General features: G+C 51.1%; 1 protein-coding gene across 1 annotated transcript in view; it reads right to left on the minus strand.

Moving 5' to 3' along the window:
* Nucleotides 1-3,216: 3,216 nt before the first annotated feature.
* Nucleotides 3,217-25,638, minus strand: part of LOC119972010 (rhophilin-2-like) — a 48,646-nt gene continuing 26,224 nt past the window's right edge. The window contains exons 4-12 of the mRNA XM_038808433.1: nucleotides 23,527-23,546; nucleotides 21,685-21,872; nucleotides 20,252-20,408; nucleotides 19,001-19,120; nucleotides 17,989-18,180; nucleotides 17,798-17,874; nucleotides 15,466-15,612; nucleotides 11,527-11,685; nucleotides 3,217-5,705 (exon numbers count right to left, since the gene is read on the minus strand). Coding sequence (XP_038664361.1) covers nucleotides 5,457-5,705; nucleotides 11,527-11,685; nucleotides 15,466-15,612; nucleotides 17,798-17,874; nucleotides 17,989-18,180; nucleotides 19,001-19,120; nucleotides 20,252-20,408; nucleotides 21,685-21,872; nucleotides 23,527-23,546 — 1,309 coding nt within the window. The 3' untranslated portion in view covers nucleotides 3,217-5,456. The remainder of the gene's footprint in view (nucleotides 5,706-11,526; nucleotides 11,686-15,465; nucleotides 15,613-17,797; nucleotides 17,875-17,988; nucleotides 18,181-19,000; nucleotides 19,121-20,251; nucleotides 20,409-21,684; nucleotides 21,873-23,526; nucleotides 23,547-25,638) is intronic.

Below are 25,638 nucleotides of genomic sequence, written 5' to 3' on the forward strand. Positions count from 1 at the left end.
AGCTCAACCCACAACTGTCCAATGTAGAGACAAGAGTGACACCCACTGAGCCCCTGCTAACATGGAGGAAAGCCAATAGAAATACAGGCTTCTAATCTTAAAGACAATCTTGCAGGGGAAGATGAATCGTAATACATATCCATGGTTGGGAAAGATGAATCTAGAACATTTCTATAAATCAAACCGAGAGTAGGGCAACGAGGTACAGGTTTAAACTCGAGAAGGCTGATTTTAGTACTGATTTTAAGGATTTAATGGTGTGAGATTTTTTTGGGGAGTGATGCGGGTGGGTGGGTGGTGCAGTGGGCGGGGGGAAATGAGGGAATGAGTTTCTGTAAAGGTTGAGGATTTTCCTCCATTAGCTGTTGTGAATGAGTCTGAGTGTGATTGTTCTGGGCCAACTTTAATCTGGTAAATGCAGCAGATTTTGCTGTGGGTGAGGATCGACACACACACAGAAAGACGATGGTTCTCTCCAAACTCTATTGTCCCGCAGTAATGGTGAGTAAACTCTCCAACCTGGTGTTTGGCTTCCCAAAATCTCCTTCCAACGAGAGAGAGTGTGTGTGTATGAGTGGAGGGCTGGCAGGGTGGGGTCTGAGCGAGCTTCTCTACAGAAATGGGGACCAAGTCGCTTGGTGGGCGATGCTGCAAAGCTGCTCGATTCCCAATTTAAGGTTAGTCGATTGAAAGACTTTAGTTCAGTTAAGAACCAAATTGATTGGTGACGATCAGATGTCCTTTTACTCGGTTTCAGTCTTGTCTTAGCTATGAGGAGAGATTGAATAAACTGGGATTGTTCTCCCTGGAGAGACGGAGGCTGAGGGGCGACCTGATAGAAGTTTATAAAATTATATGGGGTGTAACAGTTGGAAGCTTTTTCCCAGGGCAGAAATGACAATTATAAGGGGGCACAAGTTCAAGGTGAGGGGGGATAGGTTCAGTGGAGATGTGCGGGGGATGTTTTTTTACACAGAAGGTGGTGGTGGCCGGAATGCACTGCCAGGTGAGGTGGCTGAGGCAGATACGGTAGTGACCTTTAAGACTTATCTGGATAGGCACATGAACAGACGGGGTATAGAAGGATACAGGTGGTTGGTCTAGATAGGACACGTGATCGGCACAGGTTTGGAGGGCCGAAGGGCCTGTTCCTGTGCTGTATTGTTCTTTGTTCTTGTCAGTGTGATGGTTCCAAATGAGAGATAACCATCCAGCCAGCCAGCTCACGGTTGGGATTTCTGTCCACTTGCTTCTCGCTCCGGGGCCATGTGTTCTCTCCTATCTCCCGTTACAGCCTTCATTCTGTTCACCATCCTGCTGATCCTGCCCGGTGGTAGTTGGGATATTTATGTTAATTTCAGGATGCACCACGCCCTTTTTACACCTGCCCGTTACCCCCACTTTGAAAAAGCCGGGTATAACCAGTGCCTTGTATAGTTTCAGCAAGACTTACCTATTTTTATACGTCTTCGAAATAAAGGCCAATGTTCCATTTGCCTTTCCTATTACCTGCTGAACTGCATGCTAGCTTTCTGTGATTTATTCACGAGGACCCCCAAATCCCTCCGTGCTGCAGTTTTCTTCACTCTCTGTCCATTTAAATAACATTCAGCTCCTTTATTCTTCCTACCAAAGTGCAAAACTTCACATTTTCCCACATCATATTTTGTCTCCCGTATTTTTGCCCCTTCACTTAACCAGTCTCTCAGAACATAGGAACAGGAGTGGGCCATTCAATGTGATCATGGCTGATCTGCAGCCTAACTCCATATACCTGCCTTTGGCCCATACCCTCAATAGTTTTGCTGAACAAAAATCTATCTCCGATTTAAAATTAACAACTGTTCTCGTTCCAACTGCTGTTTGTGGGGGAGAGGTCCAAACCTTTACCACCCTTTAGCTGCAGAACTTCTCTCTAACATCTCTCCTGAACGGCCCAACCCTAATTCTTAGACTCTGCTCCCTAGTTTTAGAATCTCCAACCACTGGAAATAGTTTATCTTTATCCACCCTGCCTTTTTTTGTTAATATCCTGAATATTTTGATCAGATCATCCCTTAACCTCCTAGATTCGAGGGAAAACTGGTCTAATTTACGTATCTCTCCTCGTAACTCAACCTCTGTAGTCCAGGTATCATTTGTGTAAACCTACGTTGCTCTGCCTCCGAGGCCAAAATATCCTTCCTCAGGTGTAGTGCCCAGAACTGCTCCCAGTGACTCCAAGCAGGGTCTAACCAGGGGTTTGTAAAGTTGCAGCATAACCCCTGTGTCTTTATATTCCAATCCTCTGGATATAAAGGCCAGCCTTCCATTAGACCTTTTGATTATTTTCTGCACTTGTTCCTGGTATTTTAAGGATCTGAGCCCCCCAGTCTCTTTGGACACCCACTGTACCCAACTTCTTTCCATTTAGAAAGTGCTCTGCTCTATCCTTTCTTGGTCCAAAATGGGTAACCTCACACTGGATAACCAGGGACTAGTTTAGCACAGTGAGCTAAACAGCTGGTTTGTAATGCAGAACAATGCCAGAAGGGCAGGTTCAATTCCTCTACCGGCCTCCCCGAACAGGTGCCAAAATGTGGCGACTAGGGGCTTTTCACAGTAACTTCATTGAAGCCTACTTGTGACAATAAGTGATTATTATTATTATTACTTGCTTACATTAAATTCAGTCTGCAATAATTTTGTCCATTCACCTACTCTGTATCTCCTTGCCATTTCTGCTTTCATCTAGATGGTCTACAATGCTGCCTAACTTTGTCTCAGCAGCAAATTTGGATATATGACTTTCTCTGCCATCATCCAAGTCATTAATGAATAATGTGAATAATTGAGGCCCCAACACAGATCCCTGTGGTACACCACTCGTTACCTCTTCCCAATTAGAGTAATTACCCATTATCCCCACTCTCTGTTACCTGCCACCCAACCAATTTCCCGACCATGTCAATAATTTGCCCTCACGAGAGCATGGCAGGTCGGCCGTATGATAATTTGTCCCCGTGTGTGTGGGGGGGGGTGGTGTATGTGTGGGTGTGTATGCGTAGGTGTGTCTGTGGGTGTGTCAGGTGGAATCGGAGTTACTGTCTGAAACAGGAACTCCAGTTTAATATGTCAGACATGCCCAGCTCTCTCTGCTTGGGGGGGGGGGGGGGGGGGGGGGTTGTTTGCCACTTATTCTCTTATTACTCATCAGGCCCAAGAAATACAACAGGAGCTGTACATTTATTTTAATCTTTAATTTCTACACATTATAAAAATCTCATTTTACAGACATAATCAAATCATAAATAATGTAAATACAAAAGCAAGGCTTTTCTACTGGAGTAGAAATGTGGATCTCTCGATTTTGTATGGGGTGTGATTTGTTCCTGAACTTGTTGGACTGGTGTGACGAGGTTTAAATAGAAATTGAATCCTCATGTAAGGCACCAGTTTGTAAGAAACAACAGGAAGGAGAAATAAATCTAATCTTCGATAGGGAGAGCTCTTCACCACTTCCCTGGGGATTTACATTCTTGGGAAGCGTTGTTCCGAGATCCTATCCCATGAGGATGGGGGGGGGGGGGGGGTCATGCCTCCAGAGGTCAGATCAGAGGGGCATTAATCTCACTTCCCCAAAACCACAGTAGACAAAATGTAGAAAACCACACAGCAGTGAAATGATCAAAATCTACACATCTTGATTAAGTGAACTTGTTAACAACAGGACAAGTTCAGTACAAAACACATCAGAAGTATTTATATATAAGTTAAACCCACATAAACCCTGGTTAAATAATGTAGTTAAAGACATGTACCCAAAAATAAATCAGACTTGCTGTTTATGATTATTCTAATTATTAAATTAAGGCACAATTTTCATTTGAGTATCAAACAGTAATATTTTAAATCTACCCTGTAGACAGTATTTATAAACTAACAGAATAGCATTGGCTATACAACCTCAACAATCCAAAGCATTTGTTGATTTCCTTTTTAAATCTAGAGGAATCCACTTGTTCATTCTTCAGTGGCATGAACGAGAGAGGACGTCAATTCACCTTTGGCCTTTGACCCCATTTCTGGGGTGTGTACCGAAGGGGATCATAATTGACCACAGTCACCAGAGGTTCTGGATAATGACAACTGAAGCAAGCTTGTCAGAATGAAGTGTTCCAACCCTCTCCCCTTCTTGTATGTCAATGAGAAGCAGCTTAAATTTGTGTGTAGAACAGAAACACACACGACATGGAGACTGAGAAACACACACACACAGACGACACGGAGACAGAAACACATACGACATGGAGACTGAGAAACACACACACAGACGACACGGAGACAGAAACACATACGACATGGAGACTGAGAAACACACACATAGACGACACGGAGACAGAAACACAAACGACATGGAGACTAAGAAACATAATTATAATAATCGCTTAAACATGCACATGACAGAGACTGAGAAACACACACACGACATGGAGAGTGAGAAACACACGACACGGAGATCGAGAAACGAAATACACACACACGACACGGAGATCGAGAAACGAAACACACATGACACGGAGAGTGATAAACACACACAACACGGAGAGTGATAAACACACACACACCCGACACGGAGACTGAGAAACACACACACGACATGGAGAGTGAGAAACACACACACACGAAGAGTGAGAAACACACGCGACACCGAGAGTGAGAAACACACGACACGGAGACTGAGCAACACACACACGCGACACGGAGACTGGGAACCACACACGCGCGACACGAAGACTGAGAAACACACACATGCGACACGGAGACTGGGAAACACACACGCGACACGGAGACTGGGAAACACACACGCGACACGGAGACTGGGAAACACACACGCGCGACACGGAGACTGGAAAACACACACACGTGACACGGAGACTGGGAAACACACACGCGACACGGAGACTGAGAAACACACATACGCGACACGGAGACTGTGCATTTCCCAATAACTGTTGGAAATGAGATGTGTTACAGCCAGGACGCCCCAGTCGTGCCGTAGCATATTGAGACATGAGCTAATTCTGGGGGGGGGGGGGGGGGGGGGGGGGGGGGAATGTGATCAGCTGATTGGAAGTTGTAGATGTGGGCATGTCAGAGCCAATCATGCGTCGGTACAGACTCGATCGGCCGAAGGGCCTCACTGTAGTATTCTGTTTTTCTTTGTGTGTTTGTGTGGGGGCCACTTACAGACACATTCAGTGAGCTGCATCGTGAGAGTAGAGATTATACAGTTGTAGAGACACTTGTGTCTACAATGAGGATATGGTATGCAAGATAAACAAAGTACATCTGTACCCATCAGACACAATTCACAAAGCCTCCATTTATGGCTCCTGATTCAAATGAGAGTACTGACAGGGTAGAAGTGTCTAGATATCCGAGTTAGAATCAGGAGCCCAGTCAGCAGACAGGGCTCAGTACAGAGAGCTCCCATCCAATGCATTTGGAAAGTGGGCAGTACTCTCAGAGAGTTGGGGTCTGCTTTCCACAGCAGAGGGAAGGCTGATTGTACTTGCCATCTTCTTGGTGTTCTTATTTCCCCAGTTCAGGAATGACAGCTTCTTCACCACTTTTTTGCCCTTCCTGCTTTGCACATCATCCAGAGTTAAGCAGGTCAATGAGTAGGTTTTGGGTAACCCACCACTGTATGTTGCACACTTGGGCTGCAATCAGAAGGAAAGGAATTAGCAAACAATCCAAACATTTCCAAGATCAATTCATGAACTACCTGCCCCTGAAAGACGTGAATTATTTGCTAACTGAAGCCCTCAATAACAAATTCATTGTCCGTCCAAAATATGCAAGTTGCTGATTTAAGAATGGGAAATCAGATTGGAAAGTTACAAACTCACTCCCAGGTTTTAGAGGAAAACTTAAACATGTTCCTGCTTTTCGTTAAAGAGGAAGCTTCCCTGTCCCATTTATTTCCATGGTTTGCAATTCCTGTAGACCAATATTTGACCTTTTGTCAGCCACAGCAGAGATCACAAACAATACCGTGCAGGAGAGGCCCTTCGGCCCATCGAATCTGCACCGCCACACGAAGGCCCTGATCTGCCAATCCTAATCCTATTTACCAGCACTTGGCCCATAGCCTCGAATGTTAAGAAGTGCCAAGTGCTTATTCAGGTACTTTTTATAGGATGTGAGGCAACCTGCCTCTACCACCCTCCCAGGCAGTGCGTTCCAGACAGTCACCGCCCTCTGGGTAAAAAGGTTTTTCCCTTAAATCCCCCCTAAACCTCCCATCCTCCCCCTGAACTTGTGTCCACTCGTAACTGCCCTTTCAACATGGGGAACAGCTGCTCCCTATCCACCCTGTCCATGCCCCTCAATCTTGTACACCTCAAGCCCCTCCGTCCTCTCTGCTCCAGAGAAATCAACCCAAGCCTATCCAACCTCTCTTCATAACTGAAATGTTCCATCCCAGGCAACATCCTGGTGAATCTCCTCTGCACCCCCTCCAGTACAATCACATCCTTCCTATAATGTGGTGACCAGAACTGCACACAGTGCTCCAGCTGTGATCTGACCAGATTCCATACAACTCCAACCTGACCTCCCTGCTGGGAGAAAATGCTGGAAAATCTCAGCTGGTCTGGCAGCATCTGTAGGGAGAGAAAGGAGCTAACGTTTCGAATCCAGATGACCCTTTGTCAAAGCTGCTTTTGTAATCTATGCCCCGATTGATAAAGGCCAGTGTACCATCTGCCTTTTTCACCCCCCTATTAACCTGCCCCTCTGCCTTCAGAGATCTATGGACAAACATACCAAGGTCCCTTTGTTCCCCAGAACTTGCTAGCGTCAGACAATTCAGTGAATACTTCCTTGTTAAATTACTCCTTCCAATCTGTAACACCTCACACTTTTCAGGATTAAATTCTTCTGCCACTTATCTGCCCATTTGACCATCCCGTCTATATCTTCCGGTAACCCAAAACACCCAATCTCACTGTTGACCGCCTGGCCAATTTTCTGTGATCCGTAATCTTACTGATCCTACCCCCAACATAGTCATCTATGTCGTTTATATAAATGATGAATAACTTCTTCACCCAAAGGGTTGTGAATCTATGGAATTCCTTGCCCAGTGAAGCAGTTGAGGCTCCTTCATTACATGTTTTTAAGGTAAAGATAGATAGTTTTTTGAAGAATAAAGGGATTAAGGGTTATGGTGTTCGGGCCGGAAAGTGGAGCTGAGTCCACAAAAGATCAGCCATGATCTAATTGAATGGCGGAGCAGGCTCGAGGGGCCAGATGGCCTACTCCTGCTCCTAGTTCTTATGTTCTTAATAGGGGGCCCAGCACAGATCCCTGTGGTACCCCACTGGACACTGGGGCGCGATTCTCCGCTCCCCACACCGGGTGGGAGAATCATGGGAGGGCCGGGCGAATCACGACACGCCGCCCTGGCACCCCCCGCGATTCACCCCCCCCACCCCCACCCCCCGCCCCGAATGGCGTGTCGCGTTTTGCAACACGCCGCTCGGAGAATCGCCGCTCGCCGTTTTTCACGGCGACCGGCGATTCTCCGGCCCGGATGGGCCGAGCGGCCTGATGAACCCGACCGGTTCATGCCGGCGCCAACCACACCTGGTCGCTGCCAGCGTGAACAGAGCGCGACAGGTAAGTGTGGGGCCTGTGGGGGGGGCGGAGGGAGGATCGAGCACCACGGGCGTGCTCATCAGATGTCTGGCCCGCGATCGGTGCCCACCGATTGTCGGGCCGGCGTCTGTAAACGACGCACTCTTTTCCCTCTGCCGCCCCGCAAGATCAAGCCGCCATGTCTTGCGTGGCAGCGGGGGGGAAGACGGCAACCGCGCATGCGTGGGTTGGAGCCGCCAACCTGCGCATGCGCAGCTGACGTCACTTAGGCGCCGCCGGCCGCGTCATTCTCGGCGCGCCGCTTTGACGCAAGCGTCAAGGCCCAGTGCCCGAGATTCACGCACCGCCGCTCCCGGCCCCCCCGGGGGGGGGGGGCGAGGAGCGGCTTCCGATGCCGGAGTGAAACACTCCAGGTTTCACTCCGGCGTTGGCTGTTTCCGTTTCGGAGAATCGCGCCCTGGTTTCCAGACATAAAAGTAGCAGCCTGTCATCAGTCTCTGTCTCCTACAGCGGAGCCAATTTTGAATCCGCCTTATCAAGTTCCCCTGTGCATTTGCCTTCTCTATAAGTCTCCCATGTGAGACCTTGTCAAAGGTTTTACTGAAATCCATGTAAACTACATCAACTGCACTCCCCTCATCTACACACCTGGAAACTGCGAGTGTTTAATAAACGGAACATTTCAACAATAGACGTTCCCCAAAAGCACCTTTCTCTCTCTCGGTGTTAGTGAGAGTTCATTATTCAAAAGGCTATTGAGAACATGTGGGGGGGTGGGAGAGAAAAAAAAGAGACCAGTAATTAACAGTAAATAATACATCCTGGTAAGAACAATGGTAAAAAAAAGGGCACGACTGGCTGATCTCCCAGTGACCGTTTATTCAAGAGATTACTCAAAATGTCAGATTTAATGACACCGTTAGTGTACAGAACAAAGCTGTAAAGTATGGAGAAGAATAATGTTAGATATAAAAAGAAAGAGGTACGGAGTGAGTTATGAGCTGGGATAAACAGACAGGATGCAAACTTTAACTGTCTTAATAACCTTTTTGGGAAACGGGGAAGCAGTTTTATTGCTTCTGCAAAGTCAAAGAGGAATAATCAAACTTTCTCCATCGACTTAATCTTACAGGTACCAAATCACTGGCTTAAAACAAACTGTTTATGATAGAATCCTCAATCCCAAAGTGTTTGTTGACACAAGGCCAGGTGGGCCAGCTGAGGGCATGCTCAGCTGATCCCTGTGTACAGTAACCATATCTCAAATAACCCATTTACATTACAGTTGGAAGAATTCCTTGGCACAGAAACAAAATAAAGGTGTCGGGTGGGCTGGGTCAGGTCACCAGCACTAGGCCGGAAACAGCTGGCTGCTGGGTAATTGCTGCACAGCAAGATGCCGGCTTCATTTCCACTCCTGCAGCAATTCACCCAGCCACTGCTGGGCAGCTAAACAGGAAAATAAACCTGGGCACAGCCAGACTGGGAGAAACCAGACATTCTACATCCAATGTGGCTGACCCTGCTTCTCACAGATTGGTCTCTCTCGGAACTAGCGGATGTACTTCGATTTCCAGAAGGCATAAGATGCCACATGAAAGGTTATTGCAGAAAATAAAAGCTCATGGTGTAGGAGGTGACATATTGACGTGGATTGAAGATTGACTAGCTGACAGGAAGCAGTTGGTATAAATGGGTCTTTTTCTAGTTGCAGGATGTGACGAGTGGTGTGTCACAGGGATCAGTGCTGGGGCCTCACCTATTTACAATCTATATAAATGACTTGGATAAAGGGACTTAAGGGATGGTTGCTAAATTTGCTGACGACACAAAGATAGTTTGGAAAGTAAATAGAGAAGAGGGCATAAGGAGGCTACAAAGGGATAGAAATAGGCTAAGTGAGTGGGCAAAGCTCTTGCAATTGGAGTATAATGTGGGCAAGTCTGAAATCCTCCATTTTGGCTGGAAGAATAAAAAAGCTTATTGTCTAAATGGTGGGAGATTGCAGAGCTCTTGAGGTGCAGAGGGATCTGGGTGTCCTAGTCCATGAATCACAAAAGGCTGATGTACAGTATAGCAAGTGATTAGGAAGCTAATAGAATGTTATTGTTGATTGTGAGGGCAATTGAATACAAAAGTGGAGAGGTTATGCTTCAGTTGTACAGGATATTAGTGAGACCACATCTGGAGTATTGTGTACAGTGTCGGTCTCCTTATTTAAGATGTAAATGCATTGGATGCAGTTCAGAGAACGTTTCCTATACTAATTCCAGGAATGTGGGGTAGTCTTATGAGGAAAGGTTGGACAAGCTAAACTTGTATCTGTTGGAGTTTCGACAAGGTGACTAGATTGGAACTTTTAAGATTCTGAGAGGTGTTGACAGGGCGAGTGTGGAGAGGAGGTTTCCTCTTGTGGGAGAATCTAGAACTAGGGGTCACTGTTTAAAAATAAGGGGTCGCCCATTTAAGACGGAGACGAGATGACATTTTTTCACTCTGAGGGTCGTGAATCTTCGGAACAGTCTTCCTTAAAAGGCGGGGGGATACAATCAGATCAGCGATGATCTTACTGAACGGTGAAGCAGACTGGAGGGGCCAAGTGGCCTGCTCCTGCTCCTAATCCGTCTGTCTAGAGACGCACACCACAGGAATCAAGAGAATCAGGCTGGCCTCATTCTGATACCTACTCCTTCCCTAGATTATAGATCGTAAACACGAATGAGGGCCCCGTTTCAGGATCGAGGGCCCCGTTTCAGGATCGAGGGCCCCGTTTCAGGATCGAGGGCCCCGTTTCAGGATCGAGGGCCCCGTTTCAGGATCGAGGGCCCCGTTTCAGGATCGAGGGCCCCGTTTCAGGATCGAGGGCCCCGTTTCAGGATCGAGGGCCCCGTTTCAGGATCGAGGGCCCCGTTTCAGGATCGAGGGCCCCGTTTCAGGATCGAGGGCCCCGTTTCAGGATCGAGGGCCCCGTTTCAGGATCGAGGGCCCCGTTTCAGGATCGAGGGCCCCGTTTCAGGATCGAGGGCCCCGTTTCAGGATCGAGGGCCCCGTTTCAGGATCGAGGGCCCCGTTTCAGGATCGAGGGCCCCGTTTCAGGATCGAGGGCCCCGTTTCAGGATCGAGGGCCCCGTTTCAGGATCGAGGGCCCCGTTTCAGGATCGAGGGCCCCGTTTCAGGATCGAGGGCCCCGTTTCAGGATCGAGGGCCCCGTTTCAGGATCGAGGGCCCCGTTTCAGGATCGAGGGCCCCGTTTCAGGATCGAGGGCCCCGTTTCAGGATCGAGGGCCCCGTTTCAGGATCGAGGGCCCCGTTTCAGGATCGAGGGCCCCGTTTCAGGATCGAGGGCCCCGTTTCAGGATCGAGGGCCCCGTTTCAGGATCGAGGGCCCCGTTTCAGGATCGAGGGCCCCGTTTCAGGATCGAGGGCCCCGTTTCAGGATCGAGGGCCCCGTTTCAGGATCGAGGGCCCCGTTTCAGGATCGAGGGCCCCGTTTCAGGATCGAGGGCCCCGTTTCAGGAACGAGGGCCCCGTTTCAGGATCGAGGGCCCCGTTTCAGGAACGAGGGCCCCGTTTCAGGATCGAGGGCCCCGTTTCAGGAACGAGGGCCCCGTTTCAGGAACGAGGGCCCCGTTTCAGGATCGAGGGCCCCGTTTCAGGAGTGAGGGCCCCGTTTCCCTCACCTCACTCACAGGAATGGGACTCAGACATAGGAGCTTAGGTGCAATAATTAAGTGGACCCAGCCTGAGGGGCTGGACCTTGTCTGCTTGACAGATTCTTACTGGGATATTAATTGGTGTTGCCAAAGTGTATTCAGCCCACGGGTCTGATAATCTCCATACAGAGCGAGTGGTAGCTGACAATTCCTCACAGTCACTCACCAGTTGCACCGTCTCCAGGCCTTGAGGGCTGATAACCTGAATGTCAAGTCCATTTTCCGGCATCTCCTTCAGCATCTTAATCACCTCAGTCACCGAGTTCCATTTACAGTCTCTCCCTGCAACAGACACGATGATATCTCCATCCCTCAGCCCCGACCTCTGACAAGAGAAGAATAGAGACACAGAGTCAGGGTTCCTCCACTAACCAATCCTTGATGCATCCACGCCACTCACACCAGTGTTGCCTCAGGAATGGGGAAGGCGGTGTCAGGAAGGAACAGACAACAAAAGACCTAGGAGCAGGAAGAGGCCATTCAGCCCCTCGATCCCGCTCCTGTCATTCAATACAATCATGGCTGATCTCCTCTCAGCTTCAACATATTATTGATAGGATGAGGCGGAGGGCTGTTGTAGGCTGCAAAGAGACATTGATAGGTTGCAGAGCTGGGCCGAAAAATGGCAGATGGAGTTTAACCCTGATAAGTGCGAGGTGATTCATTTTGGTAGAAAAAATTTGAATGTGGATTACAGGGTCAACGGCAGGGTTCTGAGGAATGTGGAGGAACAGAGAGATCTTGGGGTTCATGTCCACAGATCTCTGAAGGTTGCCAGTCAAGTGGATAGAGCCGTGAAGAAGGCCGATAGTGTGTTAGCGTTTATTAACAGGGGGCTCGAGTTTAAGAGCCGCGGGGTTATGCTGCAACTGTACATGACCCTGGTGAGACCACATTTGGAGTATTGTGTGCAGTTCTGGTCACCTCACTATAGGAAGGATGTGGAAGCATTGGAAAGGGTGCAAAGGAGATTTACCAGGATGCTGCCTGGTTTGCAGGATAGGTCTTATGAGGAAAGGTTGAGGGAGCTAGGGCTTTTCTCTTTGGAGCGGAGGAGGACGAGAGGCGACTTAATACAGTAGTCCCCCTTTATAACGCGGGTGTTGGGGTCCAAGACAGCCACCCGCGTTGCATCCGAGCCGCGGATATCCACGATGGGGGTTAATTTTAGAATACAGGACTACAGAGGGGAGGGGCGATTTGAGACCATGCTGGTTTTGCAGAGGCCCGTATGACCTCCTCCTGTGTTCTCTGCTCTCTCCCTCCAATCAGCCGGCAGTGTCAATTTCAGCGGCCGGCTCACTTTGATCCGGAGAGCGAAGCTGCTCTCTCACTGAAACAATCAGCCGGCCGCTGAAATTGACACTGCCGGCTGCTCTCTCCCTCCAATCAGAAACATTAAAACTTAAAAGTTGGATTGGAGGGAGAGAGCAGCCGGCAGTGTCAATTTCAGCGGCCGGCTGATTGTTTCAGTGAGAGAGCAGCTTCCCTCTCCGGATCAAAGTGAGCCGGCCGCTGAAATTGACACTGCCGGCTGCTCTCTCCCTCCAATCAGCCGGCAGTGTCAATTTCAGCGGCCGGCTCACTTTGATCCGGAGAGGGAAGCTGACAGTTGGGGTCCATAAACCCCCCCCGCCGTATATTGCGAACCGGGGGACTACTGCAGAGGTTTATAAGATGATGAGGGGGATAGATAGAGTGGACGTTCAGAGACTATTTCCTCGGGTGGATGTAGCTGTTACAATGGGGCATAACTATAAGATTCAGGGTGGGAGATATAGGAGGGATATCCAAGGCAGGTTCTTTACTCTGAGTGGTTAGGTTGTGGAATGGACTGCCTGCTGTGATAGTGGAGTCGGACACTTTAGGAACTTTAAAGCGGTTATTGGATAGGCACATGGAGAACACCAGAATGACAGGGAGTGGGATAGCTTGATCTTGGTTTCAGACAATACTCGGCACAACATCGAGGGCTGAAGGGCCTGTTCTTTGCTGTACTGTTCTATGTAACTTCACTTTCCTGCCCGTTCTCCGTAACCCTTCAACCCCCATTACGAATTCAAAATCTGTCTGTCTCTTCCTTAAATTTACTCAATCTCCTGTCATCCACCGCACTCTGGGGTAGTGAATTCCACAGATTCACGACCCTTTGGGAGAAGTAATTTCTCCCCAGCTCTGTTTTAAATCTGCTGCCCCTTATCCTAAATCTATCATAGAACTTACAGTGCTGAAGGAGGCCATTTGGCCCATAAAGTTTGCACTTGCCCTTGGAACGAGCACCCCAGTTAAGCTCATTCCTCCACCCATCCCTGTAACACGGGGAGAATGTGCAAACTCCACACAGTCACCCGAAGTCGGAATTGGACCCGGGTCCCTGGCACGGTGAGGCAGCAGTGCTAACCACTGTGCTACCATGCCCTCTCGTTCTAGAATGCCCCACAAGAGGAAGCATCCGTTCTACGTCTACTTTGTCAAAATCCTTTAAACATCTGGGGTGGGATTCTCCCCTAACCGGCGGGTGGGCCGTACCGGTGCCGAGGAGTGGCATGAACCAGTCCAGCGCGGGCCGCCCGGAATCCACCGCAACTTCAGGGGCTAGGCTGGCACCAGCGGGGTTGGCACCACATCAGCCCGCGCCGAAGGGCCTCCGCCTGCCAGCGCGAGCACCGCGCCGGCCATGGCAGACCGTTACACTGGCCGGAGCGGAGGGAAAGAGTGCCCCCATGGCACATGCCCACCCGCGGGTCAGTGGGCCACGATCGTGGGTCAGTGGGCCACGATCGTGGGCCAGGCCCCCCCCCCCGCCGCTGAGCCAGGCCCTCCCCCCCGGCTGAGCCAGATCCCCCCCCCCCCCCCCCGAGCCAGGCCCCCCCCGCTGAGCCAGGTCCCGCCGGTACGGACCCGATTTGATTTACGCCTGCGGGACCGGCCAAAACGGGCAGCCACTCGGCCCATCGCCGGGTGGAGAATTGCCTCGACCAGCGCAACGCGATTCCTGCCCCCGCCGAAAAACCGCCGCCGGAGAATCCGGCAGCCGGGGTGGGATTCACGTCGCTCCCTGGCGATTCTCCAGCCTGGCGGGGGTCGGAGAATCCGGCAGCCGGGGTGGGATTCACGTCGCCCCCTGGCGATTCTCCAGCCTGGCGGGGGTCGGAGAATCCGGCAGCCGGGGTGGGATTCACGTCGCTCCCTGGCGATTCTCCAGCCTGGCGGGGGTCAGAGAATCCGGCCCCTAATATATGTATCAAATAGATCTCCTCATTCTCCTAACCTCGAGAGAGTATCGGCCTAAACTGCTCAATCTCTCGTCATTAAACAATCTCTGGAATCAATCTAGTGAACCTCCTCTGAACTGCCTCTAATGCAACTACATCTCTCCTCAAATAACAGGACCAAAACTGTACCCAGTTCCCCAGTGCGGTCTCACCAATGCCTTGTACAGTTGCAGCAACGCTTCTTGACTTAAACACTATTTCTTTAGCTATAAAAATTCCATTTGCCTTCCTTATTACCCGCTGAGATTCAGGGGATTGGAATGTTAACACACGAAACTCCTGCGACTCTATCTGCTCACCTCCGGGATCCATGGGTACTTTCAGATTCTTAAACCTGGCCATTCTTCCTGTGTGTCTGTGTCCCAGTGCGGTGGAATCGGAGTCATTAAAATGGTTTCAAGAAGGAGTTAGATACATTTCTGATTTTAGAAAATCGGATTAAAGGGATATGGGCAACGGCGGGGGGGTGGGGGAGAGGTGGATTTGAGACCAGGAAGAAATCAGCCATGATCTGATTGAATAGCATAGTGGGCTCGAGGGGCTGAATCGCCTACTTCTGCTCCTAATACCCATGCTGATTGTAGCAGGTGCTGCTGGTGTAGCAAAACATTGGGGGGGAACATCGGCAAGTGTGGCTCTGCCTCCTGCAATGATCAGAGCACCTACTCCGATATGGTGATACGCTGCCTGCTAGAGGCCCAGATCCACTAGCCCGGCACAGACCACGAGGTTCCCCAGCACAACAGGTACAAGTGAGAGGTGGGGTGAGAAATGAAGTCAGCAGCAGGTGATGTCTGTTTCAAGCAGAGGGAAAAAGCAGCTTTGCTTACGGCAGCGTGGCTGGATGGATCCAAGCTTGTAACCTGCACCGCCGACTCTCCCTGGAGCGTGAATCCCTGATCCTGGTCCCCTGGCATCAGGCAGATTTTACGAGGTGCTGTCCATTTCTGTTTCGCCGAGAACACACTAATGGGGCCCTGAGGAGGAGAATTGCAGCCAGTTTAATGATGACATACCCGAGAGAGCAATCCTGCCCCTTGGGTTGGAGAAGTGAACCCAGAACCCAGACTGACACTCCCTGTGCTGGACAAGTGCTGAGCTGTTGGGAGGGGCTGTGTCTACTCTCTCCGAGTTGGGCATCGTTTGAAGAGCAGGTCAATGGTTGAAGGAGCCTCACAGAAAGGAGCTGTGCTGTGCACCAGGAAGAGTAATGCTTCACTCACTGCCATTCACCCCCAGCAACACCCTCCCTCAAAAAGCCTCAAACCCACCTCTCTGATAATCCCTCCACAGAATTAGCCCCTCTTCCTAAGCAACAGGAACCAGCTGCCTTGATGTGGAAATACTGGAAGCCATTCATTTGAAGGACTGAAGAAGAAAGGTTAACCACAGAGCGGAGGGTCAGGTCACCATTTGCCATGTTTTTTTTCCCTTTTTTTAAAATTTAGAGTACCCAATTCATATTTTCCAATTCAGGGGCAATTTAGCATGGCCAATCCACCCACCCTGCACATATTTGGGTTGTGGGGGGTGAAACCCACGCAAACACGGGGAGAATGTGCAAACTCCACATGGACAGTGACCCAGAGCAGGGATCGAACCTGGGACCTTGGCGCCGTGAGGCTGCAGTGCTAACCACTGTGCCACCGTGCTGCCCTGGCGCCGTGAGGCTGCAGTGCTAACCACTGCGCCACCGTGCTGCCCTGGTGGCGTGAGGCTGCAGTGCTAACCACTGTGCCACCGTGCTGGCCCTACCATTCGCCGAGTTATCCCAGTAACAATCACTGTCAGCTCAGTGAAAACAGGCACAGTCCCAAAATCCTGACCAACTCCACCAAACGTTCCTCAGAAAGTCACTCAACTCATTAAAAACTGACAAATATCTGATCCACTGAGATAAAGAAGGATAAGAGGACATTGGTATGGAGCATAAACACCGGCACAGCACTGTTGGGTCTGTTCTGTGCTGGGTTTCTAAGTTGCACTGATGTTCCCACTCATTAGAGACACGCTCAGTGGAGCAGTTAATGTGCAACGCTCTGCTCCCCTCCCGACTCCAGCAGTTTGATCTGCTCAAGTAGTAATTCTTCTCGAAAGCTGGGTTGCAGAGTTGGGGTGGTACAAGGGGCAGGGGCAAGGCTGATGGAAGTCAGTCAGGAATCCTAATCACTGCCCAACCATCGCTGCTGAAAAAGTTCCCAAAGTGCGGGGACAGGAGTAAGTTCAACCAGGACCACAACTGCCTCATTAGATAGCCTTTTAACTCATTATGGAGACTCGGGTCAGAATGACCATCATAGTCACTGTCTTGAGCAGAGGAAGTGGTTTACAGGAAAGACTTGGTGGAAGGCTGTTGGACGTCAAGGTTGGCATAAGTGGGAGAGTTTCCAGCCTTCAGTCTTCCCCTCGCTCCCCACCCTCCCGCAGTCCTCCCCCCACCCCCCACAGCCCTCCCGCTCCCCCAGCCCTCCCCATCCCCAACAGGCCTCCCCCCCCCCCCCCCAGCCTCCCGCTCCCGCTCCTCCCCCAGCCCTCTCCATCCCCACAGCCCTCCCCATCCCCAACAGGTCTCCTACCTCCCCACCCTCCCACTCCCCCTCCTCCCCACAACCCTTCCGCTCCTCCCCACAGCCGCCCCCCTCCTCCCCAGAGTCCTCCTGCCCCCATCCCCTCCCAATCCTTCTCCAGTCCCCGCTCCTCCCCCAGCCCTCCCCCTCCACCCGCTACCCAGCCCTTCCCACTGTCCTCCTGCCCCCATCCCTCCCCAGCCCCCGCTCCCCCTCCTCCCCACAACCCTCCCGCTCCTCCCCACAGCCGTCCCCCTCCTCCCCATCTTCCCCACAGTCCTCCTGCCCCCATCCCCTCTAAGCCCTCCCCATCCTTCTCCAGTCCCCACTCCTCCTCCCTCCTCCCCCTCCTTCCTGCCCCCACCCCCCCATCCCTCCTCAGCCCCCCCCCTCCCCAGCCCCCCCCATCCCTCCCCAGCCCCCCCCCATCCCTCCCCAGCCCCCCCCCCCCCCCCCATCCCTCCCCAGCCCCCCCCCCCCATCCCTCCCCAGCCCCCCCCCCCCCATCCCTCCCCAGCCCCCGCTCCCCCTCCTCCCCACAGTCTCCTGTTCCCAGATCCATCCCCTCCCCCCTCCTTCAGCCTGGACTATGTACCAGATCATGGAAAAAATCCACCACTTTCACTTTGGAGAAATCCGGCTTCACGATTTCAATCTTTTGATCGCTTTTAGCTGCGGGGAGAAAATAAACACAATATAATCAACAAGTCAGAAAGGAACAGTGAAGAGTACTGAGGAATACATCAGAACAAGAGAGATCCTCACAGAAAGCTGAGGGAAGCATACCAATTATATTGGGAGCAATCATCATGTCGAAATCATCCTCTTGTTCGTGTTCAGCGTACTTGGTGAGTGAGCGTTTATGGGAAACTCTCAGAATCTCCTGAAGGATCTCAATCTTCCTCAGAGATCTGCAGAGGTTCTGAACTCTCACAGCCTCCTCATGTCCCATAACGGCTTTCCTCAGATGTGCTTTCCCTGTGGACACAGGACATGAGGAAGAGCTCAATGCTGGGTGGGCAATATGTGTCTCTCAGCTCAGACTGAAACTTTTATTTCATACTCCACTAACCCAGTCACTAAAATATTTCAGATTTTTTAAACCGGCAAACATTTTAAACCTCCTTTCTCGGAGGGAAGTCGGTGTCTATGAGCAGTAGATGTTCTACATTCCAGCAGACTTTAGTGAGGGTTCACAACAAATGTGTGCCCATGAAGAAAACAGGTGAAATTAAGACACCCGGATGTTAAAGAAGAACGAGTGTAGGGTAAAGCCAGCAGGAGGGAAGAATGTATCAGCCACAGAGCTCAGTGCTGCAGGGAGCTTTGAGCAAACGGAGCGCTGCCACAAACAAGGAAAGTAGGAAAACAAAAAGGCATGAAAAAAATTTTGGTAATTAAATCAAGGGAAATTCACAAATTGCTTTCTAAATACATAAAAAACAAGAGGATAATTGAGGAATTATAGCCTTGTGACAGAGCCGAGAGCAAATCTATCTTCACAAAAGCTGGGGAAGGTGCAGCCATTATAGCCACAGAGGAGAAATGTGAAATATTGCTGGAGGCAAATTTGGAGAGAGGAAATGTTAAACGGTATTTGGAATCTTTGTGAGTGGGTAAATCACCAGATCCAGATGAAATATATCCCAGGCTGTTAAAAGCAGCACAGCAGGAAATAGTGTCGGACCTGACCATCATTCAGCCCATAGGAGGATTTTTTAAGGGAAGCAATTCTTACACCCAAACCTGTCACTCTACTACAAACCACATCCCTGCAGTTGGAGCAGCGGTTTCTTACCGACACGTTTGCGTTCCTCTTTGCTGCGGAGGATGGAGAGGGGTGCGAGGCCATCGGGCATTACATCATACAGCTGAGAGAGCAGCATTTCCTGCTGGTCAACGTCATCCTGGGAATTCACTACAAAACACACACACACACTCAATACATTACTGCGACTCGATACTTTACAGATTGTCCTTCCCCACACGCCTTGATTAATTCACAGGGCTCCAACACCTCACTCAAGGAGAATCTCAGAACATGAGCATTACTGGCTATTTAAATCCAAAGATGTGGGGCGCGATTCTCCGCCCCTCACGCTGGGTGGGAGAATTGCGGGAGGGCCCCCCGACTAATTTCACGACCCCCTGGCGCCCCCCCGCGATTCTCCCACCCCCTGCTCGGCGACCGGCGATTCTCCGGCCCGGATGGGCCGAGCGGCCTGCCGTTCGCGACAGTTCCATGACGGCGGCAACCACACCTGGTCGCTGCCGTCGTGAAATCGCCGTGAGATGCCCGTTTTGGGGCTTGTAGGGAGCCTGGTGGGGAATGAGAACCACGACTGTGCTCGGGAGGGGACAGGCCCTCGATCGGTGCCCACCGATCGTCGGGCCGGCGTCTCAATCGGACGCACTATTTCCCCTCCGCCGCCCCGCAAGATCAAGCCGCCACGTCTTGAGGGGAAAGACGGCCACCGCGCATGCGCGGGTTCGAGCTGTCAGCCATCGTGATGTCAGCCGCGCATGCGCGGGTTGGAGCCGGCCAACCGGCGCATGCGCGGCTGACGTCACATAGGCGCTGCCGTCGCGTCATTCTCGGCGCGCCGCCTTGACGCAAGCGTCAAGGCCCGGCGGCCAAGAATAACGGAGCGCCGCTCCTAGCCCCCCGGGTGGGGGTTAATTCTGTGAGAGGAGCGGGCTCCGAGGCCGTCGTGAAACTCGGCCGAGTTCACGAGGCCTTTACGATTTTTCCCGGGAGCGGAGAATCGTGCCCGTGTAGTTTAGGTGGATTGGCCATTCTAAATTACCCCTTAATGTCAAGAGATGTGCAGGTTAGGTTAGGGGGGACTGGACAGGGGTAGAGTGCTCATTCAAAGATTGGTGCAGACTTGATGGACAGAATGGCCTCCTTCTGCAGTGTAGGGATTCTGTGAAAAGGAAATTGTATTTGACAATGGAGGGCATTGAGGTGAACGTATACAACTGGCTACTCCCGCAGCCCCCCCCCCCCCCCCCCCCCCCACCAGGCCTGGCAGCTCCCAGTACTCACATTGGTGATCCAGCATTGCAACAGCTACAAAGTAATGTGCCAGTGCTCTGTAATGTTCCAGTTTCACCTGGGCAGTGTAGAACCACGCTGGGGGAACATGCTCCTTGATCGGAGCCTGTGTGATGGACTGGTTAATGAGGTTGTACACATCTGACACCTGGGAAAGCCACAGAAGAAGCAAGTCAGGAACTGTAGCCTGTTCAAATAAAACTCAATTTTCAAAATCAATAATCATGTATTGCTTTGTGTCTCCCGCATTACACAGCGACTAAGGGACTGATCTACCCGAATGGGAACAGAGCCCACAGTACGGGATTAATCGGGTGTTTCCCGGTGCTCGGAGCGCCGAGGAACACCAGGTTATCGAACGGCCATTCGGTTAGATCGGGAACGGGTATTCGAGTGTAACCAGCTCACTCTAATGTACAGACTTGCCATAAAGTGATCTCACCCACAATGGGCGGGATTCACATCGCGGTGTGTTAGATCACAGGAGGCGTGGTGAACTGGGGAGATCTCGGGGGAGGGATCTCCCGGCCACACCGCGCTGTTTCTCGGACGCAATGCGGCTGCTAGATCTTGCCCATGTTTCAAAATCACTTCATTGGCTGCAACACCTCTGGGAAATCCTGAGCTTGTGAATTTTTTTCCAAATCCAAGGCTTGTATCAATTAACATTTCACTTCCCTCCTCCAATCAGTGTTCCAACTCTGCATTGGAAGGTGCAGAGTTCGTCACAGACACACTCCAGCAGCAGTGATGTCAGAAGGGGGGGTATCAGACTGGACATGGTTCTGGACAAGCAATACAGAGGCCCTTAGTTAATAGTCTGAATACAAGAGTTCAAATCCCAGAACAGCATCTGGGGTATAATAAATGTGGAATATAGAGCCGGGCTCTGCAATGTTAGTATGCCATTGTGGTTAATACCCATCTGGGGTATAATAAATGTGGAATATAGAGCCGGGCTCTGCGATGTTAGTATGCCATTGTGGTTAATACCCATCTGGGGTATAATAAATGTGGAATATAGAGCCGGGCTCTGCAATGTTAGTATGCCATTGTGGTTAATACCCATCTGGGGTATAATAAATGTGGAATATAGAGCCGGGCTCTGCGATGTTAGTATGCCATTGTGGTTAATACCCATCTGGGGTATAATAAATGTGGAATATAGAGCCGGGCTCTGCGATGTTAGTATGTCATTGTGGTTAATACCCATCTGGTTCATTTCAAGGAAGGAAATCTGCCACCCTTGCCCCATCTGGCCTACATGTGACTCCAGACCCACAACAATGTGGTTGACTCTTAAATGACCCCTGAAATTGCTGCAAATTCAGAATGACTGACCAGCACCCGAGCAGCCTGGGAAATAAATGCCTTGCCAACAATATTCAGATCCCAGGAATCAAAAGCCCAATCGTGGAACTTACTTTGGCAGATTCCTGGGCCACCTTCAGTAAGCTGAAATATTGGTTGCGAATCCCAGGCAGCACCATCTTCTCAAAGGCACATTCTTGCGCCTGAGCCAACATCAAGCGAATCAGCATGTTCTGCATCGATGGACTCATGTCAAAACTTGGCGTGTGCGTGAAGCTTTCCTTCAAGTGGCTCAGCACTCCTGAAAACAAAGAGACATGAGGATCGCCGTGGAGACAGAGATCTGGGGACCATTCACACAGAGTGGTCTCAAGGGAAATCCTGTCTGATAAATATATTAAGGATGTAACTGGTAAGGTAGATAATGGGGAACCAGTAGATGTAGTATACCTGGATTTTCAATAAGGTGCTGCTCACAAGATAAGGGCTCACGGAGTTGGGGTAATATATTAACATGGATAGAGGATTGGTCAACTGAAATATAACAGAGTGCGCATAAATGGGGCATTTCAAATTGGCAATCCGTCAATAGTGGAGTGCCACATGAGTCAGTGCTAGGGCCTCAGCTAGTTACAGTCTATTAATGACTTAATGGAGAGAGAGAATAATATATATATCTAAATTTGCCAACAATACCAAGATAGATGGGAAAGTAAGGGGGGGGGGTGCATAGAGACATGGAGCAGTTAAGTGAGTGAACAACAAGAAGGCAGATGGAGTAGAATGTGGAGAAGTGTGAAGTCGTTCACTTTGGCCGTGAGAAAAGCTGAATATTTTTTAAAATGCGTGAAACTAAGTGTTGATGTTCAGAGATTTGGATGCTTTTGTTCAAGGAACACAGTGCAGTAAGTAATTAGAAAACACATGGCCTTTGTTGTAAGGAGATTGCAGAACAAGAATAAAGATGTCCAGCTGCAATTGTGAGACCACATCTGGAATATAGTGTGTGCAGTTTTGGTCTCCATATTTAAGGAAGGATATAATTGCAATGAAAGTGTTTCAGCAAAGATTCACTAGATTGGTCCCTAGGATGTGGGGGTGTCCTATGAGGAGAGGCCGAGTACATTGGGTCTATATTTAGAAGCGCAGAAATCTCATTGAAACATTCAAGGTTCTGAAGGGGTAGATGCTGGGATTGTTTTCACTGGCCGTGGAATCTAAAACACGTGGACAGTCTCATGATGCCGTGGGGCAGCACGGGGGCACAGTGGTTAGCACTGCTGCTTCACAGCTCCAGGGTCCCAGGTTTGATTCCCGGCTTGGGTCACTCTCTGTGCGGAGTCTGCACGTTCTCCCCGTGTCTGTGTGGGTTTCCTCCGGGTGCTCCGGTTTCCTCCCACAGTCCAAACGGTGTGCAGGTTAGGTGGATTGGACACGCTAAATTACCCCTTAGCATCCAGGGATGTACACATTAGGTTAAGGCGTTGCAGGGATAGAGTGGCGTGGGACAGTGGAGTGGGTCAAGTGCTCTTTCAGAGGGTCAGTGCAGACTCGATGGGCCAAATGGCCTCCATCTGCACTGTAGGGATTCTATGATAAGGAGCCAATCATTGAGGACTGAGATGAGCGAAAATATCTTCACCCAAAGGGTTGTGAATCTTTGGAATTCACTATCCAGTAAAGTTAACATACAATTTGACTTCCCAATAGCCTTCATATCTGGATGTCAACTTTCCTGTGATTGTGGTGTTTAAGATGATTTAAAAAAAGCTAAAAAGCAAAATAATGCAGATACTGAAAATCTGAAATAAAACAAACTGTTGAATTTAGATTTGAAAACAGAGTTAAACCTAGATTAGTTCGGCAAAGGTATTCAGGATTATGTAATCAGTGTGAGTCAATGGGGTTCAGATGTCGACCATCTAGGATCCAATTAATTGGTGCCACTTGCTCACCAGGTCTTTCTCTGATGTTACTAATAGTGAAATATCTCAGAGATAATGTCATTCTGAAAACTGCCCCCATCCCGCAGATTTCCAATCAGCGGTGAATGGATGATCAGGAGCTGGACATTCTCCCACTCTGAGCCCAGGCGTACGGTGTGTACAAATGCCAGCTCACATTTTGTCCGAATCTCTCCTGCTTCAGGTTTTAAACACAGCTGCCTCATAATTCACATGTTGAAGCAAACACCCCTCTGTCACCAAACACACACAGACCTGGACATTTCCCTCCCCAGCAAACACCCCTCTGTCACCAAACACACACAGACCTGGAGCGAGCTGGACATTTCCCTCCCCAGCAAACACCCCTCTGTCACCAAACACACACAGACCTGGAGCGAGCTGGACATTTCCCTCCCCAGCAAACACCCCTCTGTCACCAAACACACACAGACCTGGAGCGAGCTGGACATTTCCCTCCCCAGCAAACACCCCTCTGTCACCAAACACACACAGACCTGGAGCGAGCTGGACATTTCCCTCCCCAGCAAACACCCCTCTGTCACCAAACACACACAGACCTGGAGCGAGCTGGACATTTCCCTCCCCAGCAGTTTTCCAGCAACAGTTTGTTGTTGAATCAGGCTCAGCAACTGGAATTGACATTCTGCCCTGTGTGTGTGTCAGGAAAGGGCCATCTTCTCCCCTTTACCAAGCACAGTTATTCTGATTGCGCCCCCTGCCAACACCACAGGCAATTCACACAGGAAGCCTCTCCTGACGGTGATAACCAAACTCCTCATTTCCAGTCATGATAAACAATTGACAGCGTAATGATTCCTGGAAGCAAATCACCCACTGCTCAGCCCTGTGACACCAATCCTACTCCTCCTTTCTTCAAACAGGAACATTACAGACTATTGTAGTAACCCCATTGAGATTATCCAATGACATTTATTGGAATCTGAAACCATGGTCTGTTTGACCACAGCTGGGAATGAATTTACTCACAACTCAGAGAGCTTTGAAATATTCCGAACTGGTGACGGGGTTGCTTCCTATTCAAAATAGGTCAGCAACCAGTTTCTACACACAGTCAGAAACCTGTGGGAGGAGGGGGGGGGACTCTGTGGGAGGAGGGGGGGGACTCTGTGGGAGGAGGGGGGGGGACTCTGTGGGAGGGGGGGGGGGGACTCTGTGGGAGGGGGGGGGGGGACTCTGTGGGAGGGGGGGGGGGGACTCTGTGGGAGGGGGGGGGGGACTCTGTGGGAGGAGGGGGGGGGACTCTGTGGGAGGAGGGGGGGAGACTCTGTGGGAGGAGGGGGGGGAGACTCTGTGGGAGGAGGGGGGGGACTCTGTGGGAGGAGGGGGGGGACTCTGTGGGAGGAGGGGGGGGACTCTGTGGGAGGAGGGGGGGGACTCTGTGGGAGGAGGGGGGGACTCTGTGGGAGGAGGGGGGGGGACTCTGTGGGAGGAGGGGGGGGACTCTGTGGGAGGGAGGGGGGGGACTCTGTGGGAGGAGGGGGGGGACTCTGTGGGAGGAGGGGGGGGGACTCTGTGGGAGGAGGGGGGGGGACTCTGTGGGAGGAGGGGGGGGACTCTGTGGGAGGAGGGGGGGGACTCTGTGGGAGGAGGGGGGGGGACTCTGTGGGAGGAGGGGGGGGACTCTGTGGGAGGAGGGGGGGGACTCTGTGGGAGGAGGGGGGGGACTCTGTGGGAGGAGGGGGGGGACTCTGTGGGAGGCTCTGTGGGAGGAGGGGGGGGGACTCTGTGGGAGGAGGGGGGGACTCTGTGGGAGGAGGGGGGGGGACTCTGTGGGAGGAGGGGGGGGGACTCTGTGGGAGGAGGGGGGGGCCTCTGTGGGGGGGGGGGGGGGGCTCTGTGGGAGGAGGGGGGGGGCTCTGTGGGAGGAGGGGGGGGACTCTGTGGGAGGAGGGGGGGGACTCTGTGGGAGGAGGGGGGGGACTCTGTGGGAGGAGGGGGGGGACTCTGTGGGAGGAGGGGGGGGGACTCTGTGGGAGGAGGGGGGGGGGCTCTGTGGGGGGAGGGGGGGGGACTCTGTGGGAGGAGGGGGGGGGGCTCTGTGGGAGGAGGGGGGGGGGCTCTGTGGGAGGAGGGGGGGGA

This window comes from Scyliorhinus canicula, chromosome 9 (genome assembly GCF_902713615.1).
Source record: "Scyliorhinus canicula chromosome 9, sScyCan1.1, whole genome shotgun sequence".
In the NCBI taxonomy this organism is placed as follows: Eukaryota; Metazoa; Chordata; class Chondrichthyes; order Carcharhiniformes; family Scyliorhinidae; genus Scyliorhinus; species Scyliorhinus canicula.